Genomic DNA, 22261 nt, shown 5'->3' with positions numbered 1-22261 from the left:
AAGTCCTTTCTGGGGAAGGGAAATGAGTTTGTTTCTTATTTTTTCCTAATAAAGATCAAGGCATTTATTAATTGTCAGAGCCACGGATGTACAGCTAAGGGCAGTACTGGCTGCTGTATGTGGGCCTCCGTGCCCAGAGCAGCACTGCCCTGCTGCCTCCACCAGCTGTGGGCTGTGAATTCCTCATTTCAGGTAATTCTAAAAGGTTTTTTCTTACTTTGTAAGTGAAGAAGGCTTGAAAATTATTATTTTCCACTGTGGATTAAACCACAGCTGGGGTTTAATTGGATATTTCTCCAAGAAAAAGAAAAAAATCAAAGCGAAGAACAAAAGTTTAATGCAACTTCCTTTGGAGTGAGGACAAAAGAACCAAGGGCTCAAACACGGGTTTTTTTAAAAAGACATCTTCCATTCTCCAATGTCTCGAGCAAAATATACAGCATATATATTTATATATATATATAAAACATAACTACATTCAAGTAACCAAACAATTTACATTTTCCCAAATAGAGAAAATAATGCACGTGATTCACATACCTCACACCCGGCCATGCACAGAAGAACACTGCCAATAAATCAGCAGTTACACGTAATTAACCACACTACCGAGCTATTACTCTGACGTATTGACACATCATTGGAACGTACCACTTAGCACTGGAGTTTTCTGTTCATAACATTTAATGCTGTTCGTAAGTCCGGCTCTGTTCAGACTATTTTTCTAAGATCTGCTCAAATTTGGGGTTGGTGAACGAGAAGCCAGCGAATGCAGACTGGTCCATGGAGTCGATCAGGTTTTTGTCACTGTAAGAAAGCTTTGGCTTCTCATTCAGAAATTCTCTGTCGAAGTTGTTGTAGTCACTTGCTGACTTCTGTTAAGTAGAGAAGGAAGGACAGTTTGAGATGGGGCTGCAGACCTGGCTGCCGGAGCAGCAGTGCTTCTCAAACCACACTCTGGGTTCAGTGAGAAAAAATTCTTTGCCTATCTTAAACAATGCTGCAACACTACAACTGGGCCATTGCATATTGTTGGTTGGAAACAAATAGCACTGCGTTGCTCTGAAAAAGAACCACCTGAAATTTCACTTAATTACCCGAGGATTCTCTACTGCCACAAGCAATGCAGTTACATTTTAACCCAACATTCCTTGGCATTAACAGATATTTTTAAATTCCTGAAAGCATTTGAGGTCTGCATTCATTCACAGAATCACAGATTGGCCCAGGTTGGAAGGGACCTGAAGGATTGTAAATCTCCAACCCCGCCGTGCCACAGGCAGGGCCACCAACCTCCACATTCAATACCAGCCCAGGTTGTCCAGGGCCCCATCCAACCTGGCCTTGAACACCTCCAGGCACAGAGCATCCACAGCCTCTCTGGGCAGCTGTTCCAGCACCTCACCACTCTCACAGTAAAGAACTTCCAGCTGATATCCAACCCAAATCTTCCCTCTCTCAGCTTAAAACCATTTCCCCTTGTCCTGCAGTTATCTACCCTTTCAAAGAGTTGGCTCCCCTCCAGTTTATAGGCTCCCTTTAGGTACTGGGGGTGACCTCATTGCAGCCTTCCACAGCCTTCTCTTCTCCAGGCTGAACAAGCCCAGCTCCCTCAGCCTGTCTTTGTAGGGAAGGTACTCCAGCCCCCTGAGCATCTTTGTGGCCCTCCTCTGGACCCTCTCCAATAACTCCATCTTTCTTGTACCGGGGGCTCCAGACCTGGACACAGTGCTGCAGATGGGGCCTCACAAGGGCAGAGTAGAGAGGGACAATCGCCTCCCTGTCCCTGCTGGCCACCCCTCTTCTGATGGAGCCCAGGATACCATTTGCTTTCCGAGCTGCAAGAGCACACTGCTGCCTCATGTTAAGTTTTTCATCCACCAGGACTGCCAGGTCCTTCTCTGCAGGGCTGCTCGCAAGGAGGCACCATGCACTGCAACAGCTTTAACATCAGTGGTATGGAGAATACATCCTTCTGCCCAGCTGGAGACTCTCATATGAGTCTGGATCAGCAGATCCAGATAATGTATATACATTAGTATATACATACTAAATACCTCGTATATTTAGTGCACGTACCAGCTGAGCAGCCTGAAGTTTATTGGTTCTTTGCCAACATGGCAACACAGCAGAGAAAAACCCAGCAGTGCTAGCAGTAATGCTAACATCAAGACATGGAAAACACTGCACTCCTCCACTGACCTACAGTTTTAAGAAGGATGGACTTCAAAACTGTGAATTGATTTTTCCTGAAGGCTGTAGTGGTAAATAGGCTTCTTGAGGTTGTATAGGAAGGTGGTCTTAAAAGGAAGATTTCAGACTAGAAAAGATTGCAGGTTTCAGGAGAAACTAGAGTAAGAATGCTTTAAGCAAGTTAGAGAAACCACCTATGACTCCTACACAGGCATTTGCAATATTGCCAAGAAACAAAGAATCATCCACATACCACTTTTGGCTTGAAAGGAGGGTCTATCTCCCTCTTCTCTAGGGTCGTCCAGTTGATGGTTTTGAAGAAAGGATGATCTCTGATATTCCCAGTGACACCAAGTCTTCTTGTTGGATCTCTTTCAAACAGCTGCAAGACAATATAACCAATGACATCTTACATTTGCTAAGAAGGTAGGTAGCACTGGAAGAAGTAATGGGTATGCTGCTGAACCAACACAAGCTGCTAACAGTAAACAGATATGAGTATTAACCTCCCTTGGCTTTCAATTTGTAAGAGTAATCTGCTAGCTGATAAGCAGCTCCTTTTAAAAGCTGAGATTTCAAAGAATCAGAATCTTCTGAGTTGGAAGGGACCGTTAAGGCATCCCTTACTCCTCCTGCAATGAGCAGGGACACCCACAGCTCCATCAGTGCTCAGAGCCCCATCCAGCCTGACCTTGAATGCCCCCAGGGATGGGGCACCACCACCTCTCTGGGCCTCACTTCCCTTACTGTAAAAAAAACAACAAAAAACAAACAAAAAAACCCAACCAAACAAAAAACAACAGCAACAACAACCACCACCCCACTAAAAAACCCTCCTTCCTTATACCCAATCTAATTCTCCCGTCTTTTAGTTTGAAACCACCTCCCCTTGTCCTGTCACAACAGACCCAGAAAAAGTCTGTCCCCTTCTTTCTTACAGCCCCTTTAGGTACTGACAGGCCACTCTCAGGTCTCCCCGCAGCCTTCTCTTCTCCGTGCTGCACAGCCTCAGCTCTCAGCCTGTCCTGTATGGGACTCATAAGGGAACACCCCCATTTGGAAGAAATACACTACAATGACCCACTCAAGGATAATCAGACTTACCTTTTCTAATAAATCTTTTGATTCCTTGGTAATCCATCGTGGGTAGTGAGGTGTGTCCACTCGGATTGACTCAAACAACTCATCTTCATCATCCCCATGGAAAGGAGACTGTCCAATGAGCATCTCGTATAGCAGGACTCCAAATGACCACCAGTCCACAGAGAATGTGTACTTCAAGCCTTGCAGAATCTTGTTCCATGAAAAGGGCACAGGGGAAGAAATGTGACTAATGAGTAAAAGGCAGAAGTGCATGCAAAAAAAAAAAAAAACAGGAGTGAGAGTTTAAGAGGAATCTTTAGTAACTAGCTTATCTGGGGAGGTGGAAAAATCCAGCTGTGTGACAGGACTGCTGCCACTCTCTGCAGCACTATGCTCTGCTGCTGGCTGTGGAAATGTGGACAGCTCAGAGGACACATCTTTGCTCTCATTCTGAAGTTTTCTCCATTAATTTCAAATGCCACATTCTTGGAAACATCTACTCTAATTTCATTACAAAGTAACAAACAAGAAATGGAGGAACACATAGCGATGAAAGCAGATTATTAACCAACAGACTTTCACGTTTATTGCTTTTAATAGCTAACCACCTTATTTGACTACTATGCAAATCAGATAAGAAACCAGCTATGAACACAAGGAATTTAACTGTGAGAGTCTCCTCAGAAGCTGTTTTTGCTTTGAATTTTGGCTGTTCACATGGGCGCATGTCTGCTGATCACCTGCAGTGCACACACATTTTGCAGGAAACAGCTGGCATACATGCAGGGTAAGGCAGAAGGGAAAGCTATAGATCGTCAACAACTGAAAACTTTTAATTAAAACATATATATATAGGTTTTGTGAAGAGTAGATAGAGAACAGTTACAAATGTTAAGAACATTTGTTACGAACACCTACAAAAACACTCAGATTTAATGTTTTTTCTTAGCCTAATTAGACTTTTTTTTAAAAAAAAACAGTTTTGAACTGTGTTTCTTTAAAGGGAAGCACTCTAACATGGGCACATTCAATCCACTGCAGCAGTGTGTGGCAGTGATGTACTGACCTCTGGAGCAATGTAGTCTGGGGTCCCACAGAAAGTGCTTGCCTTGTTCTCACCAACTACATTTTCTTTGCACATTCCAAAATCAGCTATTTTGATGTGGCCTTCTTTATCGAGCATAACATTGTCCAGTTTTAGGTCTCTGCACAAAGGGGATAAAAGAAAAATGGCATGTTTGAAAGACAAGTGAATCATTTTTGTGTTCGGATGTATGCGTTTTCCTCCCTGGCTAAGAACAGCCCCCCTGCATCACACACACAGGCTGTTCAAGGAAATAATCATCCGCCAGCACAATACCTGTGAGACAGTAACTCCTGTACTTCGAAGATGGTAGGGAGAAAGGAAAACTTCTCTCGTCAGAGTAAGAAAAGAGGCTGAGGTGTATATACAAAATGATCGTATAATCCTCACCATCTGTTTCCATGCCCAGAACCACACTCAGTGCTTGGATTGCCTCTGGAAGGAGGTGCAAGTTAATGCCTCACCAGCCAACACAACAGTGCTGCACCGACTGTGTAACTCAAAGGAAGGGCTGTCAGATGCCTGGAGTATTTTGCACAAGCACCAATGTTCAAAGCCTGACCAATTAGAGCACCACCTGTGACTTGTTCCCAGTTAGAGCACAAGGGGCTTTGTGTGCTGTGGCCCACTGTCTGTGATGTGCCCTCCTCGTGCCTTTTCTCAGAACTGCACCCCTCATGCAGAGGAGTGAGAAGAGCCTTTTTTAACAGCAGTTTCCAAAAGCTACATTCCCTCCTTTTGACTGCAATGTATTTTTTGTCAATCTGGCTGCAAAAGCACATACCGAGGAGGGCAGGCTGAAGAGAAATGGAACAGCCCTTCTGCTTACCAAGAAAGACTTGAATAGAGAAGATTTTACATGAGAACAGGGCAGTCTTTTCTCCCTAGAAACTTAAACTTATATTATCAGCTACATATACTGCCATAAGGGTGAGCTGCAGTATGAACCAGAAGAGTGAGCTGCAGTATGAGCCAAGAGTCCCTGCTCTAATGCAAGGCACCATAAATCCTTCTGTGTTTGGACATCTGCTGCTGTTCACCTGCGTAAGTTTCTGAGGCAGGGAAAGCTCATTGTAACACAGGGCACTGCTCTTGTTTAGCTGCAAGTTCTAAAATCATCTATAGGGGTGCGAAGGGTTCACTGACATGTATCACCTACCTAAAACTGCTCCAGTTAGGTTCTGAGGTTATACTGGTAAACTTCCTGTGTGAGACGGGGAAGAAAAGTACCTTTGGTTTTGCTGATGTCCTGTTGGTAAATGGTAATGTTTCTCTGGAAATATTCCATACTCTGAAGTCTCCCTCTAGGAGCACTAATTTAATGTAGGGACATTTATAAGCAGGCCTGGAAATGCTCTACAAAATCTGGGAGGGAAAGATTTCCTGCTGATAACAGGATGCTCCCACAGGTGTTTCTTTACAGTAGTAAAGGGAGATAGGCACTACTGGACATCTCAGGATGCACTTACCTAAGGCCATACACAACTTGCTCTCAAGCACACAGATGTTGCCTGCTAGGGATAAGAGCTGCCTGATAGGTGGTTACCAAACAGTGCTCTAGAGACTTAGGATCCCTTGTAATGTGGATATATACAGTAAAAAGCAGCTGATGAGCATCTGGTTCCTGATATTTAGACCTGGTGAGGCAGAAGCATCGACTCAGTGGTTTCACATAGATGGCAAAAGCAGAAGACTTTCAACCTCTGTGATTTCACAGGGCTGGTAGGAACTGACACCCGCAGGGACCCTCACCACTGCCACTGAACTAGAAAGACTCGTGATTTGAAGGGAGGGTTTAAAAATAACAGACAGAACTGCTTTTGTGTAACATAAATAACATTCCATCACTCGGGTTGCCAAGGAAAAGACACAAAGATACAGAATTCATCTCAGGCATGTTAATGCCCTTGGAATAACATCAAATGTCTGACAGACAGCCTTTACTTGTTGCATCAATCAGTAACTCAAAGAGGCATGAAATGTTAAGGCAATTCCTAGTTCCCACGCTGGAACTAGATGGTACTCACCTATAAATAATGCCTTTGCTGTGAAGAAACTGTAGCCCACATAAAATTTCAGCTCCATAAAACCTGAAAAAGCCAAAACGCCTTTTAGTTCGTCTTTCCCAGTTAAAACATTAGACAATGCAGCTGGCCAAAAGAACTAACATAAAACTTCATGGAGTGAGAAGTATTATACGTTCCTTTAAATACTCAGAAAGAGCAAAGCAATATTTAATGTTAGACCTGTATTTATACAGATGGATGTTATAATTTGTGAGTTAACCTTCACCACACAGTTGCGATGCCAAACAGTGGAGACAGCAACTTGCTTTAATGCTTCATTCCTCTTCCATTGTGGAATGCTGTCCCTTTTCTACCCTTTAATAGTCTAGCATGTATTTATAGAGAAATATGCACACAGTTTTGAAATACAGTTACTGGGAGCTTAATACTCACAGCACTGCTTTAGGGGGGATGGGGCATTAAAGGCTTAATTTGAAACAGACCTCAATACCTATATCCTTCTACTCTTGCCCAATCGCAGCAGACAGGCTGAAAAGAAGCACTGCTTCTGTCTCAAAAAGGAGGTGATAATCCAGGGTACCGAGGAAAACATTTAAGGAATGCTTTCTCTTCCCTCAAGAATGTATGCCTTTAATCCAATGAGCATTTCCTCAGTACAACGCACAGTAACACCAGCCATTTTCTTGTCCAGTTATAAAATAGCACTGGTGCTTTTGGGTACCCTATGCTTGTTCCTTTTAAGATTCTCCCATGCGCTCATTCAATGACACAATTACAGGCATTCTGCTGGGTGAGGTAGTTAAAAACTGATCTAAAGCTAAAAGTTACAGTTGGGATAATATGACATTTTTGCATCTTTTAAAGTTTTCAGCTCTAGTTACCTTTGTCCTAGGTTACTTACAGAATCACACGTGAAACACTTTCCCATTTTTATTAACACCTTGTGTGAAGTGCATGCTATCCTCCTGCACTGGTGGTATTATTTACTAGATTCTCCCAGCCCCCTCCAATGCTGTTTTCTTAGGAAATTATTATTTTTTTTCCACCAAAACACTCTCCTAAAGGATGCTAATGTTGTGCTTCTTCATTGCTAGCTTATGTTGTGGATTACCTAGCATCTCCATGTACAGGCATCTCTTAAAGCAAAACACGACAGTACTATGTAAATGTTAGAACCAGAAGCAGTAAAACCATAAAGACTATAAGCATTCCTGGAGATTTGGACTGAAGCACCGTGGACTTACGTTGCTCTGTAGAGATCAAAACGCCCCTTGTCTTGTATGTGAAACATCAGGTCTCCCCCATTCAGGAACTCCATAACAAAAAACAGGTGATCCTGTTTGCAGATAATGAGAGAACAGAAACTTGTCACTGTATACACATCAAGTAGCAATGTGGCTCCTGAGTACCAAGTGGTCACATTCCTCATATCCTGAAATATTTACCTGTTTCACGCACTCCTAAGAGTGTATGAGGTATAGATTTGAGTAGCATGATCTTATAAGGTTGAAGAGCTAGCTCATCTTGTATTCTCTGGGCTTCTAATTTAATGTAAATATACATTTAAACAGAGTTACTGACTTCTGTCTGTCATTGCTGACAGTCATTTTTGTTCCCTTCACTGAGGATGATAAAGCTAAGGTCAAGGCTTCTTGCTCTACAACGTGTAGATGTTACTCAGATCTCATTCTGTTCTCCTCAGTGGGTATCACACATTTACTTTCCACAAGGCCTGTGAACTACTGCAGGGGAGCACAAGAAGAATGAAGCAAGAGTTGAATCCCCTAAGCTATTTTCACTTGACTGTTGGTAAAAGCACCCATCAAAAGGCTACGTGTTGTGTTGTTGTTGCCATTGTTTTTTTTTTTTTTTCCCCTTACCTTTGTCTGGAACGTGCAATAAAGGTGTGTGAGAAATGGATTTTCCCATGCAAGTGCCAGGACCCGCTTCTCCACCATGGTACATTCCACATCATCATCAATTAGCACCACGTCTTTTTTCAGAGCTTTGATAGCAAAGAACTCATTCTTTCCTTTTAGCTCAGCAAGCAGTACCTACAAATGAAACAAAAGATGAGATTACAGCATGTGTAGGAAAGACTGCTGCTGATTGTATCAATTAAGGGAAAGTCAAGGGCATTTACAGCAAGCGCCATGACAACTAAACCACCACGTAACTGGGAAAGGTGGGTATGATTTGGGAAGGTGAAGCTGCTGGGTGTAGCTAAGAGGAAATAGGGTACAAAGAGCACGTAACACAGGCAGAGCAGCTGTCAGGGCAGTTTTTCTGTCTTGTGATAGCATAAATAGATGCCTGTTTCTTCACTGGAACTGGAGTTTCACAGCCAACAGAGCACAGACCCTGAGGAGGTCACACTACTGCTGGACATGCACAGAGCAGAGGCAGACAGGAGTGGAAGGTCACATTGCCCTCCCATGTATCCCCTCTCATTGCACTGAGTCCATTTCTATACAAAGTGTATGAGCATGAACTACCCTTTTAGAAAACAGGCAATTCCTCTAAACTAGATATTAAATAATTCAAAACCTGTTGTGGATTATGAATCCCTTCTGAGTTCAGACAGATTCAGGCAAAGAACTTTTCATGTCTTCAGCAGGGATGGCTATACTCTGTTCTGTTAAAATGTTATCTATTCGAGTGGCTGCAAGATAGTTCTGGTTAATGGAAATAGCCCATAATACTGCAGAGATGAAGCAAGGCTGTCAGTTTAAGCTCTGTAAGTTTGCTACATACCTTTCCAAAACTTCCTTTCCCCAGTACTTTATGGAAGACAAAGCTGTCTATATTGAATTTTCTCCTGCTTGCAATTCGTGGCGCTGCCTTGGCAGTGCTTCCCTCCCAGAGTTTATCATACTGGCTGTTATCTGCTAATTGAAAGAGGGAGGTTAAAGGTCAGTATGTTTAGAAAAACTGCATGACTTAGATCCCCTGCTAGGAATTAGTGACACAGTATTTCAATTCAGTGACATGCTATTTCAGTTCATCTTCTGCTGGGACATTGGCTAATCTAACCATGAAGGTCAAATCACGTAGTTTACAACAAGTTTAAATTACTCAAGATCATTTGATAATGTTGGATTGGAATCTGAGATCATTTCTGATGCTGGGTTTAAGCAACACATACGTTATGAAAATAAAAGACCCTAACTTCATCACTGAGATACAGAGCCTAATTTGTAGAACAGGACAGGAGAGGTTAGTCCTTCTGTCTGAGGAGAGAGGCCATAAAAAAATCTGGTCTGCGTCTGATTGTAGAATCACCGAGGTTGGAAAAGACCTCCAAGATCATCCAGCCCACCCATCCACCTACCACCAGTACTCCCCACTAACCCATGTCCCTCAGTACAACATCTAAATGTTTCTTGGACACCTGCAGGGATGGTGACTCCACCACCTTCCTGAGCAGCCCATTCCAGCACCTGATCACTCTTTTGGAGAAGAATTTTTTTCCAAATATCCAACCTGAACCTCCCTGGTGCAACCTGAGGCCATTCCTTCTTGTCCTGTTGCTGTTACCTGGAAGAGAGGCCAACCCCCACCTCATCACAACCTCCCTTCAGGAGGTTGTACTCCTTCCAGACTGAACAATCCCAGCTCCCTCAGCCACTCCTCATAAGACACATGTTCCAGTTCCCCCACCAGATTCACCGCCCTTCTCTGAACACATTCCAGGGCCTCAAAATCTTTCTTGTAGCAAGGGGCTCAAACCTGAACACAGTACTAGAGGCCTCAACCAGAGCTGAGTACAGGGGGACAATCACCTTTCTGCTCCAGCTAGCAACAGATTATGCTGGCTAAAAAGCATGAAAACAATGGTTAAGTTTGATTATACCCTAAAATTAATAGCTATCTTTTTTTGGATCCCTACTGCATAGATCTACCATGTCTACCAACAAGACACCAATGACAATCACAAGATGATACTGTATACGTCCTGCAAGCTGCACAGCATCTGAAGCAGGCAGGAATCACAATGGCTGCAACCCTGACCTAATATTCAACCAAATCACCTTTCCAAGAGGTTATTTGCTCTCTTTTGGTAAACGAGAACAAGTATGATAAATAACATCACACTAATTTTCTTACTGGGCATTGCAGCAGAACTATCTCAGTGTATAGCTGCTAAACCACCAGTTACTTCTTACTGAGCCTGGAGATCTCCATCTGATAAAAAGTTAGTTTTTTGTTACACTTACCTCTGAATAAATGATCCTAAGTTACTAAACCCAGACATATGAACTGCTAGAACTCTTTGACAATAGTAAAAAATACAAATAAACCCTTATTCTGAACCTGTTGAGATAATTTAAGCAGTACCAGGAATCCTATCTCAGCTGTTCAATCTCAGCTAGTGTTCTGCCTCTTGAATTGCAATTGAAGCTGCAATTGACAGCAGCTGTCACTGCACAAAGGCTTCTAACATGCTGGGAACAAACACCGATGGTTAACAATATATGTGACATTTTGGTTACAGGAGGGGAGAGGTGTCAGAGCAGTGAGCTGTCCCCCACTGCCACCATGGCCAACAAGGAGTGAACACACACGTGTTTTGCTGAAAAGTGGGTCTGCTTGTGGACTGAAAACATACTGCTCTTGGTCAAGAAGTTATTAAGCACTTTGCACGGTCAGGTAAAAGTTATGTGCATATTTTTTAACAATGCTTGTTCAAAAAATCATCTAACAGAAGGCAAGAATGAATAACTGAAACTAGCAGTTTGTGCAGTCTGGTGGGTAAATGGCTGGAGGAAAATACCGTTGCTTTTCTCACCTCCTGTATCCCCTCCTGGACCTCGAGGCTTCTTATCAAAATCTTGGTAAATGCCAACATTTTCTACAGATCCAGAATCAGATCTTCGCGTAGACTTCTGAGGAGGAAGGGAACACTTTAAGCTCTGCTGACACTGGTACTTCATAAATACCTACAACAATAGCTGGTAAATGCAACATGACAGCTGTATGATCTTTTCTCTTTAATTATTAACTCCCAGCACATCTCCCCTCTACAATTCTAGTTCACAGACTATTCAGCCACACTTTTTCAGCTCAGCAAATCACTTTACTTCCTTCACTGCAAGAAAAACCATCACCAGAAATCCTAAACAGTCTGTGTAGTAATTTGCTGAAAAACCACGAAAGGTGGTACAAAAGGTTTGAATCCACAGTGAAAATAATTGTTTGGTTTGAATTCACTGTAGGAAACTGTTCCCTGGACTTATGTTAATGTTTTTGAAGGAGGAGATGGGAACCACCGTAACACCGGACACACCGCAGTCAGTGTGGGACATCCTCCTTTAGCACATGCAAAGAGATTTTAGGTAGGAAGATCTCAGAGATCAAGTTCTACTAATGAGCAGATCAAGTTTTTCTGTGTTGTGAAAGGTGGTGCAACAGCTCTCACTGTTTCCTAAGTAAATATCTTGCTAAAGCTTAGGAATGCCCCAGCTGAGAGGAAATACGGCTGGCTTTTGTGATGTATTTTCCTGTTTTATTTCAGAGCTTGTGTTTGAATCTTAATTTCCAAGTCAGTCAGCAACAGTCCATACAAAGGAGACAGCCACACTGCAGCGGGACACCAACAGTGTAAACTATGGGGCCAGTACTAATTCCAGAGATGTTTTCTTTGTGTATATATCAGATCAATAAAAACTCATAAGATTTGTTCTATTTCTCCTTACTTACTTAATTTTAGCATTCAAGGGAAATTCTAAAGCTGAAGCGTAAGAAAAACAAACTTCAGCTTTGTGCTCCCACCCTTTGAATACAATTAAACAGAAGGGGAGAAAATAACCCTGGCACCGTCGAAGAACCAAGGTGCATTTCAGAGAGAACACTCCTCCTTTTCAGAATTCTTTGTCAGGAGGAATGTTTCTCTCTTCAGCTTCACCCGCAGGCTGCTGACATCGCTGTTACTCTCCTTAGGATCAAATTAAGAAGAGGAAGTTGTTTACATTTCCTCAGTTCCAAACTTGCATTCCCAACGAAAGTGATAGGGAATAGATGAAGTAAAAATAAAAAACAAAAATGCTCTCAAAACAGCCAATTGCATGACAAAGGGCAATAAAACATACCTGGCTGACTTGAGTTAAAGCTTCAGCTAGCAACTTCTGGTTAATTCCACACAGGTTGGCCACCTTCTTTTGGCATTTATGATGCACATTCATTGCACATTCTAAAATAAATGTAAGGACAGTTATACAAGCACCAGGAAAATAACACCCGAGACTGCAACAAAATGGCTTTTTCCTCAGTGCATTTCATAAGTATTACAGCAAGCCCAGATCAGATGTTGATTTATGATAACAAATAAAAGTTACAATTTTTATCTTTAACACAATGAAGGCTATAAAAATACGAAAAAGAAGTTCCAACCATTTTTCTCAAAGTCTGTTACAATAAAGATCATCTCTCATTTTTGTGACAGACTTACAAAAATCGTATTTGCAGTGAACACTTTAACTACACTTTGGGTGTTGCGTTGAGTCAGTCTCACCAGATTTCAGCTACTCCCAGTAGTAATTTTGATTATGCTCAAGATTACATCTCCACTGCATGCCTTGCAAGCGCATGAGATGCTCAGCTTGGCTGAGCTGTCTCCCTTTACTAAAAAGCTGTTTAAACAACACATGGATGATAGATCTCATTCTGCATAACACACAAATGCACAGTGTGTGGTGATAGCTGATCTCTAGCAGGGGGCAGAGAGAAAGCAATCCCACTGGACAAGCAGCGTGAGGCCCCAGCTGCCCTCCCTCCTCCTCCATACCTTCACATTTGAGTCCTTGCCTGACCAGCCCCCAGAGCAGGCTGCCACAGTGGTCACAGAAGGTAGGGCTCATGTAGTTGTAAACTTTGAAGCGGTGAGGCATGTCGATGTTGAAACGTTCCTTCTGAAACTGTGGACAGAGAGATGGGTGAGGCACTTGACCCAAAAGAGGACCAGCTTCATACAGAAAATAGCTTGGAAATTACAAAGCTACAACAACTGTACCGTGGATAACCCTGTCTTAACATTCTGCATGTAAGAATTTGGGTACATATCCCAGCCCAACTGGGCAGTTACTGAACAAAAACATGCATTTAGCACCTCTTTACATCTTACCACATTAGCAGTGAATATGAAGCTACAGAGTTAAATATATACAAGACAATCGTGTGAGATTCTAGGGGTCTTGACAATGGTAAACTCTCACTTGCAAGTACTGATGTTGTATAACACAGATGAAAGATAAGAGAAAACACACTCAAAACATTGGGAAAACAATGCCCTCTCACTGTAAGAGATTATTCTTTTATATCATTGACTCAAAGTTTGCTGAGGAACAAGTCCAGGCAAGTCCCGGGCAAAGGTAGAGAAATCTTCTGTCTGGAGGACACTGATGGACAGGTCCTGGCTAAGGGGTGTGAAATCCTTTAAGGAGCACAGATGGACAAGGCCAGGGGTAAGGAGAGACGGGTAAGCTGCTGATGATAATGGCCGGGAAACAGTCTTTTGTGTGGACTTATCTCGAGGAAGATGGCCATCTCAGGAAGTACGCACATGACTCTTGCTCAAGCACCCAGGGATGTCAGTAGGCAGGAAAAAAGGAGGATGAAAGAGGGTCCAACAACCACGAGGATAGGTGTCTGCCATCAGATCCCTCACTACGGACTGCATGCTGACGGACTTCCCTGGGCCAGCTACCTGAGACCTGCTGCTTCCTCCCAGACTTACTCTGCAGCTTCTTCCTGGACCCACCTGGTACCTGCACCCTCTCGCTGCCCAAGACCGGCCTCGCTGCTGCTGCTCTTCCCCGTGCTTTTGCCCGGACCGTCGCAACGTCGTGCAATGGGACTAGTGCCGAATCCTGGTGATTATCCCTGCTTTATGCAATTCTTGCTTCTTCCTATCTTTCTATCGCCCGCCTTCCCTTCCCCATCACCCCAATCCGTAATAGTGTCCATCCTCCCCTTTCTCCATCTCCCTTATTAACATCTGTAATAAACTGGTCGGACCAACATTTGAACCGTTGTTTCTTAATCTCACACCGGGTATACATACATCAAAGAGCCTCCCCTCCCTCCTATAAATTGGAGCGAGACACTCACCCTCACAATACATCACTAGGTGTAGCAACACACCATGCCACAAAACACATCCAAGAGAAAAATTTATTATTCGGGGCTTTTGAAGCCTGCCAAAATCCTTCTTGGTCCATGAATAATATATCCTTCATCTAGCAGGGAGCAAAGCACCCATGGATACTACCCACCTCCTTGTAGGGCTTTTAACTACTTTTTTTTTTTAATTTTCTTTTATTTCAAAGTTTCATCCACTACACCTACTTCACCTACTACATATTCAAACCCATTCTTAAAAAGAAGTAACTCCACTGCGCAGCCAAATGCCTCCCAGAACAGACCTGTCTGTTTCTATGCAGGGTTTTGTTAGCTGAGGAGTATTTAGTTACACTTTAAGGATACTGTTCCAGCTCTTACCATTGTGTCTCTGCTGTTGGCTGCAGTACCAGTACATCTCCCAATGATTTTATCAATACATTTCTTATGAATAGCAGCGTTGCACTCTTCATGACATGTACAAGGAAGAAAAAAAGGATTTCTTCAGATAATAAATACATAGAATGAGGTGTTTGCATTTCATAGCACAACATGAAAAACACACCATCGTACCACATGCCAAAACCATTTCTATCAAGATGATCTTTTTAAAGCTGTTTCCCTTTCATTCTCTTTTATCACAGCCTCTATTTCTAAACAAAATCTGTCTCCATTAATCAGTGCCACCAGAATTTGATAATACGAGGACAATATTAGGCTTTTGATCCTCTTTGATACCTCCTCTGCTGTTTGGAATAATGCAGAGATCGATGCTAAGTTATGAAGTACTTCTGAATTCAGCTGTAAAATCCATCAGTAATTGTAATTCATTTTAGATAAGGTTTCACAAAAGCAGCTGTCACGTATGAGTGCAACTTTTCCAGTGCATTACATACACATTAGAAGAATAGTTCTGTCTAAATCTTGGTACTAAAATTTCAGGTAGAAATCACAACTTGACAACTTTTAGATTATCACACAAAATTTATGTTTAACATCTACTAACAGAGATGTCTGTGCAAATTTACAGGATTTTTTTTCCAAAGGTAACTGCTGGATCTATAGAATAAATTAGATCTATAAAATAATGTAGGAAGTGATATAATAAAAAAAACTCAACTTACGCCTACATTTGTATCCTTGTTTGTTCAGTCCCCTGAAAAACAAACGATACAGAAGGAAATCATGTAAGTATATGCATGCTAGAATACAAGTGATTTGTTTGTTTTTTTCCTATTTTCACTATGCCATCTAATTTTTTCATTCATGGGGATATTTGTTCCCATTAATAAATGGGAATAAAGTTCTGGTATTCGGAAGCCTCTGCCTTAGGAAGGCAAGGCTCAGAAAGAAAGGCAGTATGTTCTGAAAGACTCTCACATTAGCAGAACGCAGAAAAAAAAACAAAGCTTCAATCACATGGAAATTCCTCCTGATTTGGCTTACTATTAGAATGACTTTCCTACCTAATTGATCCAGCTTCTTGCTCTTGATGGGTCTTTATTCTGCTACCAGCTACTTCACATCTCAAAGTCTGAGACAGTAAATACTTTCCAACTTGTACTACTGATGAATTTACATCTATGCTTTATTTCAGTATACATGAGGGCAATTTTACAGTTATTTATCCTTCTGGGAGTGAGAGAAGTTTAGCACTTCCTTCTTACCAGACGAAGTCTTTGCAGACAGAACAAAAGGTGGGCTGTCCAAAGAAGGTAGCGATAAATTCATGATTTTTGATGTAGTGGATTTTTGCTTGCTTGATAGCTCCTCTCCTGTTGATAGTTACTGTTCCCTCTTCTTCCCTCATTGACTGTCTGCAATCTAAGGGGAGAAAGAGGCAGACAAGACGATATAGTTTTAACTCTAAGTTATTACCAAGACTAATATTTGTTTCTCCAAAATATCGTTTCCTCTTCTGCTTCCAGCTTGTATTTAAAATTTACACCTCCATCATCCTTGCAGACATTCAGTCCAACAAGGGCAAAGCACATGAATGCACTGGCTCCCAAGCGTTCTTTTTGCAGGCAGCTCCCACTCCCATTCCTTCAGAGGAAGCCTTCAGCAAATGAAGCTGACAAGAAGCAGCAGAGAAGTAGCACAGGCTCACTAGAGAAATGACAGCTACAGATGTTTCTTGAAAAATTCTAAGCTCTAGTTCATATTAAAGAGAAATTATGTTTTATTGGAAACAAGATATTTTCTCCATCAGTAGAAGCCTTTTTGTACTCTACCCTTCTGAATCTGACCCTCTGAGTCATCACCGGACCACATGGCTGTTTCATTTTGAGATATGAGATTCCCCAGGCCTTCAGGAATTGGCTGAGAACTGGCCCATACAGACTCTTCATCTCTGGTTATAGTTATTTCTACTCATTTCCAAGGAAGCTTCCCAGTTTGTATCACAAAAGTGAGTCTCCCGTGTCACAATCTTTCAACCTCAACTCAAGACTCTATAGTCTTACGTGTTTTGAAAACATGTCTGTAAAGGAAATAACTCCATAAAGGTGCACTGAAATTGACTGGGATAACTGGCAATTTAACTGTAGGACACATCTCTTCTGGACAGAAAGGAGTTGGTGAGAGACAATCCCTATCCAGCAGGGAAAGACAGAAGCTTCAATCAACCACAGGAGCAAGTACATCGCTAACCACATCAGTTCTGGTCAGCAGCTTGAGGGTCTCAATGAGGAAAAACACAGCCATGGCTCACAGGGTGGAAGTGCTGCAAAGTTTAGGGTAACGAGACTGCCTTGTGCAGGGTGGGAGGTTCCACAACCATGGAGCAACACAAAAGCCATAAGAGTACTCTTCCCACTGCCAACACAACTGGGGTTTGATTTGCTCCATGGCATTGCTGCCTTTGAACAGTGTCAGGCAGTGCTTTGCCTTCTATAAGGGCTGCTCCAAAAGTAACGCCTCCTATTTTATTCTGTCAGCCCACAAACTTAGAGGCGGATGTCAGTGGTAGTTGAGGTTCAACCTTCCTACCAATATTCTGTGACATTTTGTTGCCATACAAGAGACAGCAGCAGAGTCAGACAAAGTAGTGTTGGACATGGAAGTGCTTATAAAACAAAGGGGTGCCACTGTCTTTCTCCATGCAGAAAAATTAGCACTAACTGACATTATCAACACTTGCTGAATGTTTAAGGAGACCAACTGGTGGGCACAGTGAGGTGGTGGGTGGTGTTGCTGTCGCCACTGCTGAAGCACACAAAAGACTGGTCATCACTGTAGAATCATAGAATGGCCTGGGTTGAAAAGGACCATAAAGATCATCTAGTTTCAACCCTCCTGCTATGTGCAGGATCACCAGCCACTAGGAGGCATTACTTTTGGAGTGACCTATGTATACTGATAGAAACAGCCTTGTTTCCTTTGCCAAGTCACATTAACCACAATGCCTGCATTTACCGCTAAGTTACCCAAGAGCCCTGTTCTTGTTGCTAAATGTGTTCTTTGTCATCTTATCAGCCACTGCTGCAGTTCCAACAAACTACTGAACCTGGAAGACAATCTATCATCCGATACCATTTTGAGTGTCCTGAGCTAATTCATCAGTCACAGACCACAGCAGTCAGCCTGTTTTAGAAAACAAAGGTCAAAGTCAGTTCAGAGTTTAAGAAAAGATTAAGTATTTTCCTGCAAAGAATGACCAAAAGAAGCTCTTGGTTTTTAGCATCAGAAAAGTGCCTTAATATCTGAGAAACTGACCACCTGGGTCAGAGAAAAACCCACCCTATCTTGACTTGATAAGTTTACAAGGTGTACTGTTGCATCCCAATGTCATGTACACTGCTACCACTTCTTTAGGAACAGGATTCGTTTCTGCTGTTCAAACAGGCCACTGAGTTCACCCAACAAAAACTCCCAACGACTGCTGCACTCCAGGCTCACTCACGTCTGCAAACAGTACTATCCTTTGGTTGAACCCTGCTGAGCAAATACACAGATCACACCCACTGTCCCTCAAATGCTTCAAGGAAACCACACACTGAAATGTGTGGGCAAGAATAAAGAACATGTCAAGAGCTGGTAGAAGTTCATATTGCTTGCTGCATGAAAAGGATGTGTTCAGAAAGTGGGTTTAATCAGTAATAGCAACAAAGCAGAGGAAGGAATGCTGTTTCTTCATGTGTTTTAAGGAGATACCCTGTGAATGCACAGACTGGAGAAAAAGTCTTCCTAAAGTCTGAACACCGTGGTCTCCCCATGTTACAACAAGCAACAAGCAGGATTCACCACTCTGTGAACAGGATATGGCTTCTCATGCTGATACACTGTTAGCAATTCAGTATTGCTGATGCTGTGTGCAAAATTCCCAGATAACACTTTAGATCAAGATGTGCAAAATCATGGTGCCTCCTCCTTGTCTGGAGGACTGACATTGAACCTAGCAGAAATCTATTAGGTCGGCATCTAGTTTTAATGGGCAATTAGTAAACTAGGCTGCATCGCTTGAGAAGAAGTGGGAAAAATAAAGGTTTTCCTTAAACATACTCTATGAAGAATCCTGGAGCACAGAGAAACTTCAAAATCTGCACGTGAGAATGTACAGTCTTCAGAAACAGCTGCCTTATTACGTACCTTTGCCACAACCAAGCAACATACCAAAGCAGAGCTGAAAGCACTTTTGCACACTTCTGAAGATACTGTGAGGTTTGTACAGCAGCTGTATGTTGTGTACGTCTGAACCTGAGATGGCTCCAAAATGACAGCATAGATAATTTCCATTTACTACAGCTATGCTTAGCAAGTTATCATCGATGTGCAAATTATCTTTCATGTGTACTGCTCCTGAAATTTTTAAGAAGTTCAGCCAAACATGGACTCAGTTGGGGAACAGAGCCTTTGCTTTAGAGATGCAGAAAGAATTAATGACTGTAAGGAAGGACATTTTCCAATAGCAGCAGGGAGGTAGTGAGAGAGGAAGAAACACTAAGGGAATGCCTCTGCTCCTCTCCAAGCCAGGACTTCCCCAGTTGACACGCTTGTGCTGGGCTGGCAAAACCAGAGCCATGGAGCTGAATCAGCAACTAGAATCCTGGCGACCTCCACTGCAACAGCAGCCCAGACCCCATCATAATCATTTTGAACCCAGCACACACCGTTAACCATCATCTACTTCCTCCGTTGAGAACTATGGTTAATATTTATCAGTGGCACGCTGCTTTTATATTCCAGGGATCCTCCTCAAAACTTGCAGCTGATGTGACAAAAGGACCCATGCTCCCCTGTGCCACATGCTCATTAAGCATGCCTGAGAGCAAACACTGCACGTCTCTAGAGGTGTTGTAGCCCTACCAGTGTGCACTCCATCTAACTGTGGCACCAGCCCCTGTGACTATGTGCAGCCAGCAACACACCAGGCAAACCGCAGCCTGAGGAACACCTGCTGAGCTGCCTAACACAACACTGCTGGGACTCTGCTGAACTGTAATGAACCTCACGGCGAGATGTCGGGGTGCCTCAGTTCAATCTCCCAAGTTACAAAAGAAAACAACCTCCAGAAAAACCCTACTTGACTTTTAAAGAGAAGGAAAGGAAAAGTATTTATCATCTGCAGAGTTCATTTTTCACTTCATCCTGTTTGTTTCATGATTTCGTTTACAGTCTGAAGAGAGGGAAGATAACCATGCTACTGGCAGAAACTGAGAACCAAGACTGCTTCAAACAGGGACAGGCAACACGCTTCCTGAGCTAAATGGCTGATTGAGTTGAAAGAGATTTGCCTGAAACTTTACCATACATTATAAAACTCACCAACATTTCTGCTCCATGTGTCTTTCTGTAGTCCTACTGCCTCACACTTGGCTTTGTTGGAAAGTGTGCCCTTCGGGCCAAGAAAAATATTAATCTCAAGGGTAATCATTAAAAAAAGAAATCTTGCTTCTTGCAGAGTAGGCCTTCCTGGTACAAACTGTCTCACTAATTTGGTCTGCTTTACAGATACGTACAAAAAAAACCCATCCACACAAGTACAAGTTTCTCAGAAGCCTATGTTTCTGTGACACAAATGTGCTATGCTAAACTGTTTTGAGGTTTTCAATTGTTATGATTCACTTACAGGTTGAATATTAATACTGCCAGGTATTTCTCTTTCCTTTTAAGCCATCTTTTTCCATTTTCAATACCTGCACAAGCCCATACTATGTGCATGAAACCTATGTCTACACTGAAATCTGCTGACAGCATTTACCAGCAGATATTTTTCATGTTGGTTTGGTATGAACTCAATGACACGTTACCTACCTCAGCCCCAGGCAACTACACTGCAGGCTTCAACAAGGGTGCTCAAACCCATTTACAAACTCTTTCTAGCACCTTTTGTAAAGACAAATATGATCCATATAATAAATACAAAGGCAAAGAAAACACAATCTTTTTGTGTTGTGTAATTGAAAAAAACAACCAAATTGCAACTAAGTCAAATTTCCAACATATATTTGACATCAAGCTTCCTCTGGCCTGCACAACGTCAGCTACCTTCCCAAGCAAATGCACAACCAATTGTGCACTTATCAAACTGCTCTAACCGTAAATGTTTGATTTCCTTGAAAAGAAAAAGGTTTCTGTTGAATTAACGCAATCATACTCTGCACACAGATCAAATCTAGACCCACACAACATGCAGATCATGACAGCAGAGCGTCTGTGAATCTGTTCTTTATGTCATTATTCCTCACAGAGGCCTCAGAAAAACTCTGATCTGAAAAACTCTCAGATCTCAAACCCACCCAACACCCATCACAACACACGCACGAGAAAAGCACATCCCAAATAACCACAGCTCCCTGGCTCATATTACTCTCCCAGAAACCAGATACTTCAGACATCAGGAACTCACGTGCAAAACTGATCCACCTGCCAGCAACTGCAGGTAAAACTTCAGGAAGCTGAAAGCAGCGTGACAGTCAGTCAGAATCCAGAACCAAGAACAAAAGCTGTGTTTCCAAAGCTGCTACCAAAGCGAGCCGTTCGGCAGTACAGCAGGCCACATCCGTGATCCTGGGTCTTCTTACTCGGTAAGGTCATTAATTACATTTAATGAAACAAGGAGCCAGGAAAGCATTAAACACATTACAACTCCTACCTATTAAAACTGAAGATGCTTTACAGAACCACAAGCTATTTTCAGTACTACAAGAGAATGAGAGGGAGAAGGAAAACAGTATTTTGAAATGAAAACAGGAGTCAACATCCTGCTGTTCTGCTTCACACACTAGAAGACAAGCTTTGATTTCCAGCACAAACTGATTTGTAGATCCCAGGACAGAAGGCAAAAAAAAGTTCTTCAGTAGCACCATGCCAGGGCTCTGCTGTCACTGCCTGGGCAGAAAAGAGCACCCAAGACTGGGCAGACTTTTCAAATGTGCCTCTAAAATCAAGTGACCAGACTCCAGTCTGACAACAGAATGCACAAACACATAAATGAAATGGCTCAGTGTAGCCCACCCATGGAGCAAATTTAATACCAGTTAATTCCAAGAAGGTTATTCTCTATTATTCTCTAACAATAAATGTGGCAATAGAGCAATATTATGCTTACTTCTCAGCACTGCTGCTTACTATGCAAGCTAAGAAAAGCAATTTTCTATAGAGATAGCAGAACGAGTTCTACTTAGAAGGAAAGGTTAGAAATCAAAACTTCTATCTGCAAAACAAGCCAAAGAAAGCTTGTCACCTCTGCAAAGTGCCTGAGATGTTCAAATGCAAGCTACCACCTACAGCTCAAGGACACAGGCAGCAGCAATAT

At 42.4% G+C, this 22261-nt stretch overlaps 1 protein-coding gene across 18 annotated transcripts in view; it reads right to left on the bottom strand.

Moving 5' to 3' along the window:
* Positions 1–314: 314 nt before the first annotated feature.
* Positions 315–22261, bottom strand: part of PRKCD (protein kinase C delta) — a 63620-nt gene continuing 41673 nt past the window's right edge. For 9 of the 18 annotated variants that reach the window (XM_040646178.2, XM_046899869.1, XM_015292767.4 and 6 more), the window contains 14 exons: positions 16170–16326; positions 15627–15658; positions 14884–14969; positions 13172–13301; positions 12477–12577; positions 11177–11273; positions 9142–9272; positions 8268–8441; positions 7632–7723; positions 6388–6450; positions 4343–4481; positions 3298–3486; positions 2447–2575; positions 315–875 (listed from right to left, as the gene is read on the bottom strand). In XM_040646178.2, the coding sequence (XP_040502112.1) occupies positions 717–875; positions 2447–2575; positions 3298–3486; positions 4343–4481; positions 6388–6450; positions 7632–7723; positions 8268–8441; positions 9142–9272; positions 11177–11273; positions 12477–12577; positions 13172–13301; positions 14884–14969; positions 15627–15658; positions 16170–16326 (1679 nt within the window). In that variant the 3' untranslated portion in view covers positions 315–716. Of the gene's footprint in view, positions 876–2446; positions 2576–3297; positions 3487–4342; positions 4482–5519; positions 5565–6387; positions 6451–7631; positions 7724–8267; positions 8442–9141; positions 9276–11176; positions 11274–12476; positions 12578–13171; positions 13302–14883; positions 14970–15626; positions 15659–16169; positions 16327–20268; positions 20393–22261 lie in introns of those variants that run through there. The other 9 variants (XM_040646176.2, XM_015292766.4, XM_046899863.1 and 6 more) reach the window with 4 other exon arrangements.

The sequence above is a fragment of the Gallus gallus genome, chromosome 12 (genome assembly GCF_016699485.2).
Source record: "Gallus gallus isolate bGalGal1 chromosome 12, bGalGal1.mat.broiler.GRCg7b, whole genome shotgun sequence".
NCBI lineage: Eukaryota > Metazoa > Chordata > Aves > Galliformes > Phasianidae > Gallus > Gallus gallus.
This window is presented reverse-complemented; position numbering and strand designations above follow the sequence as displayed.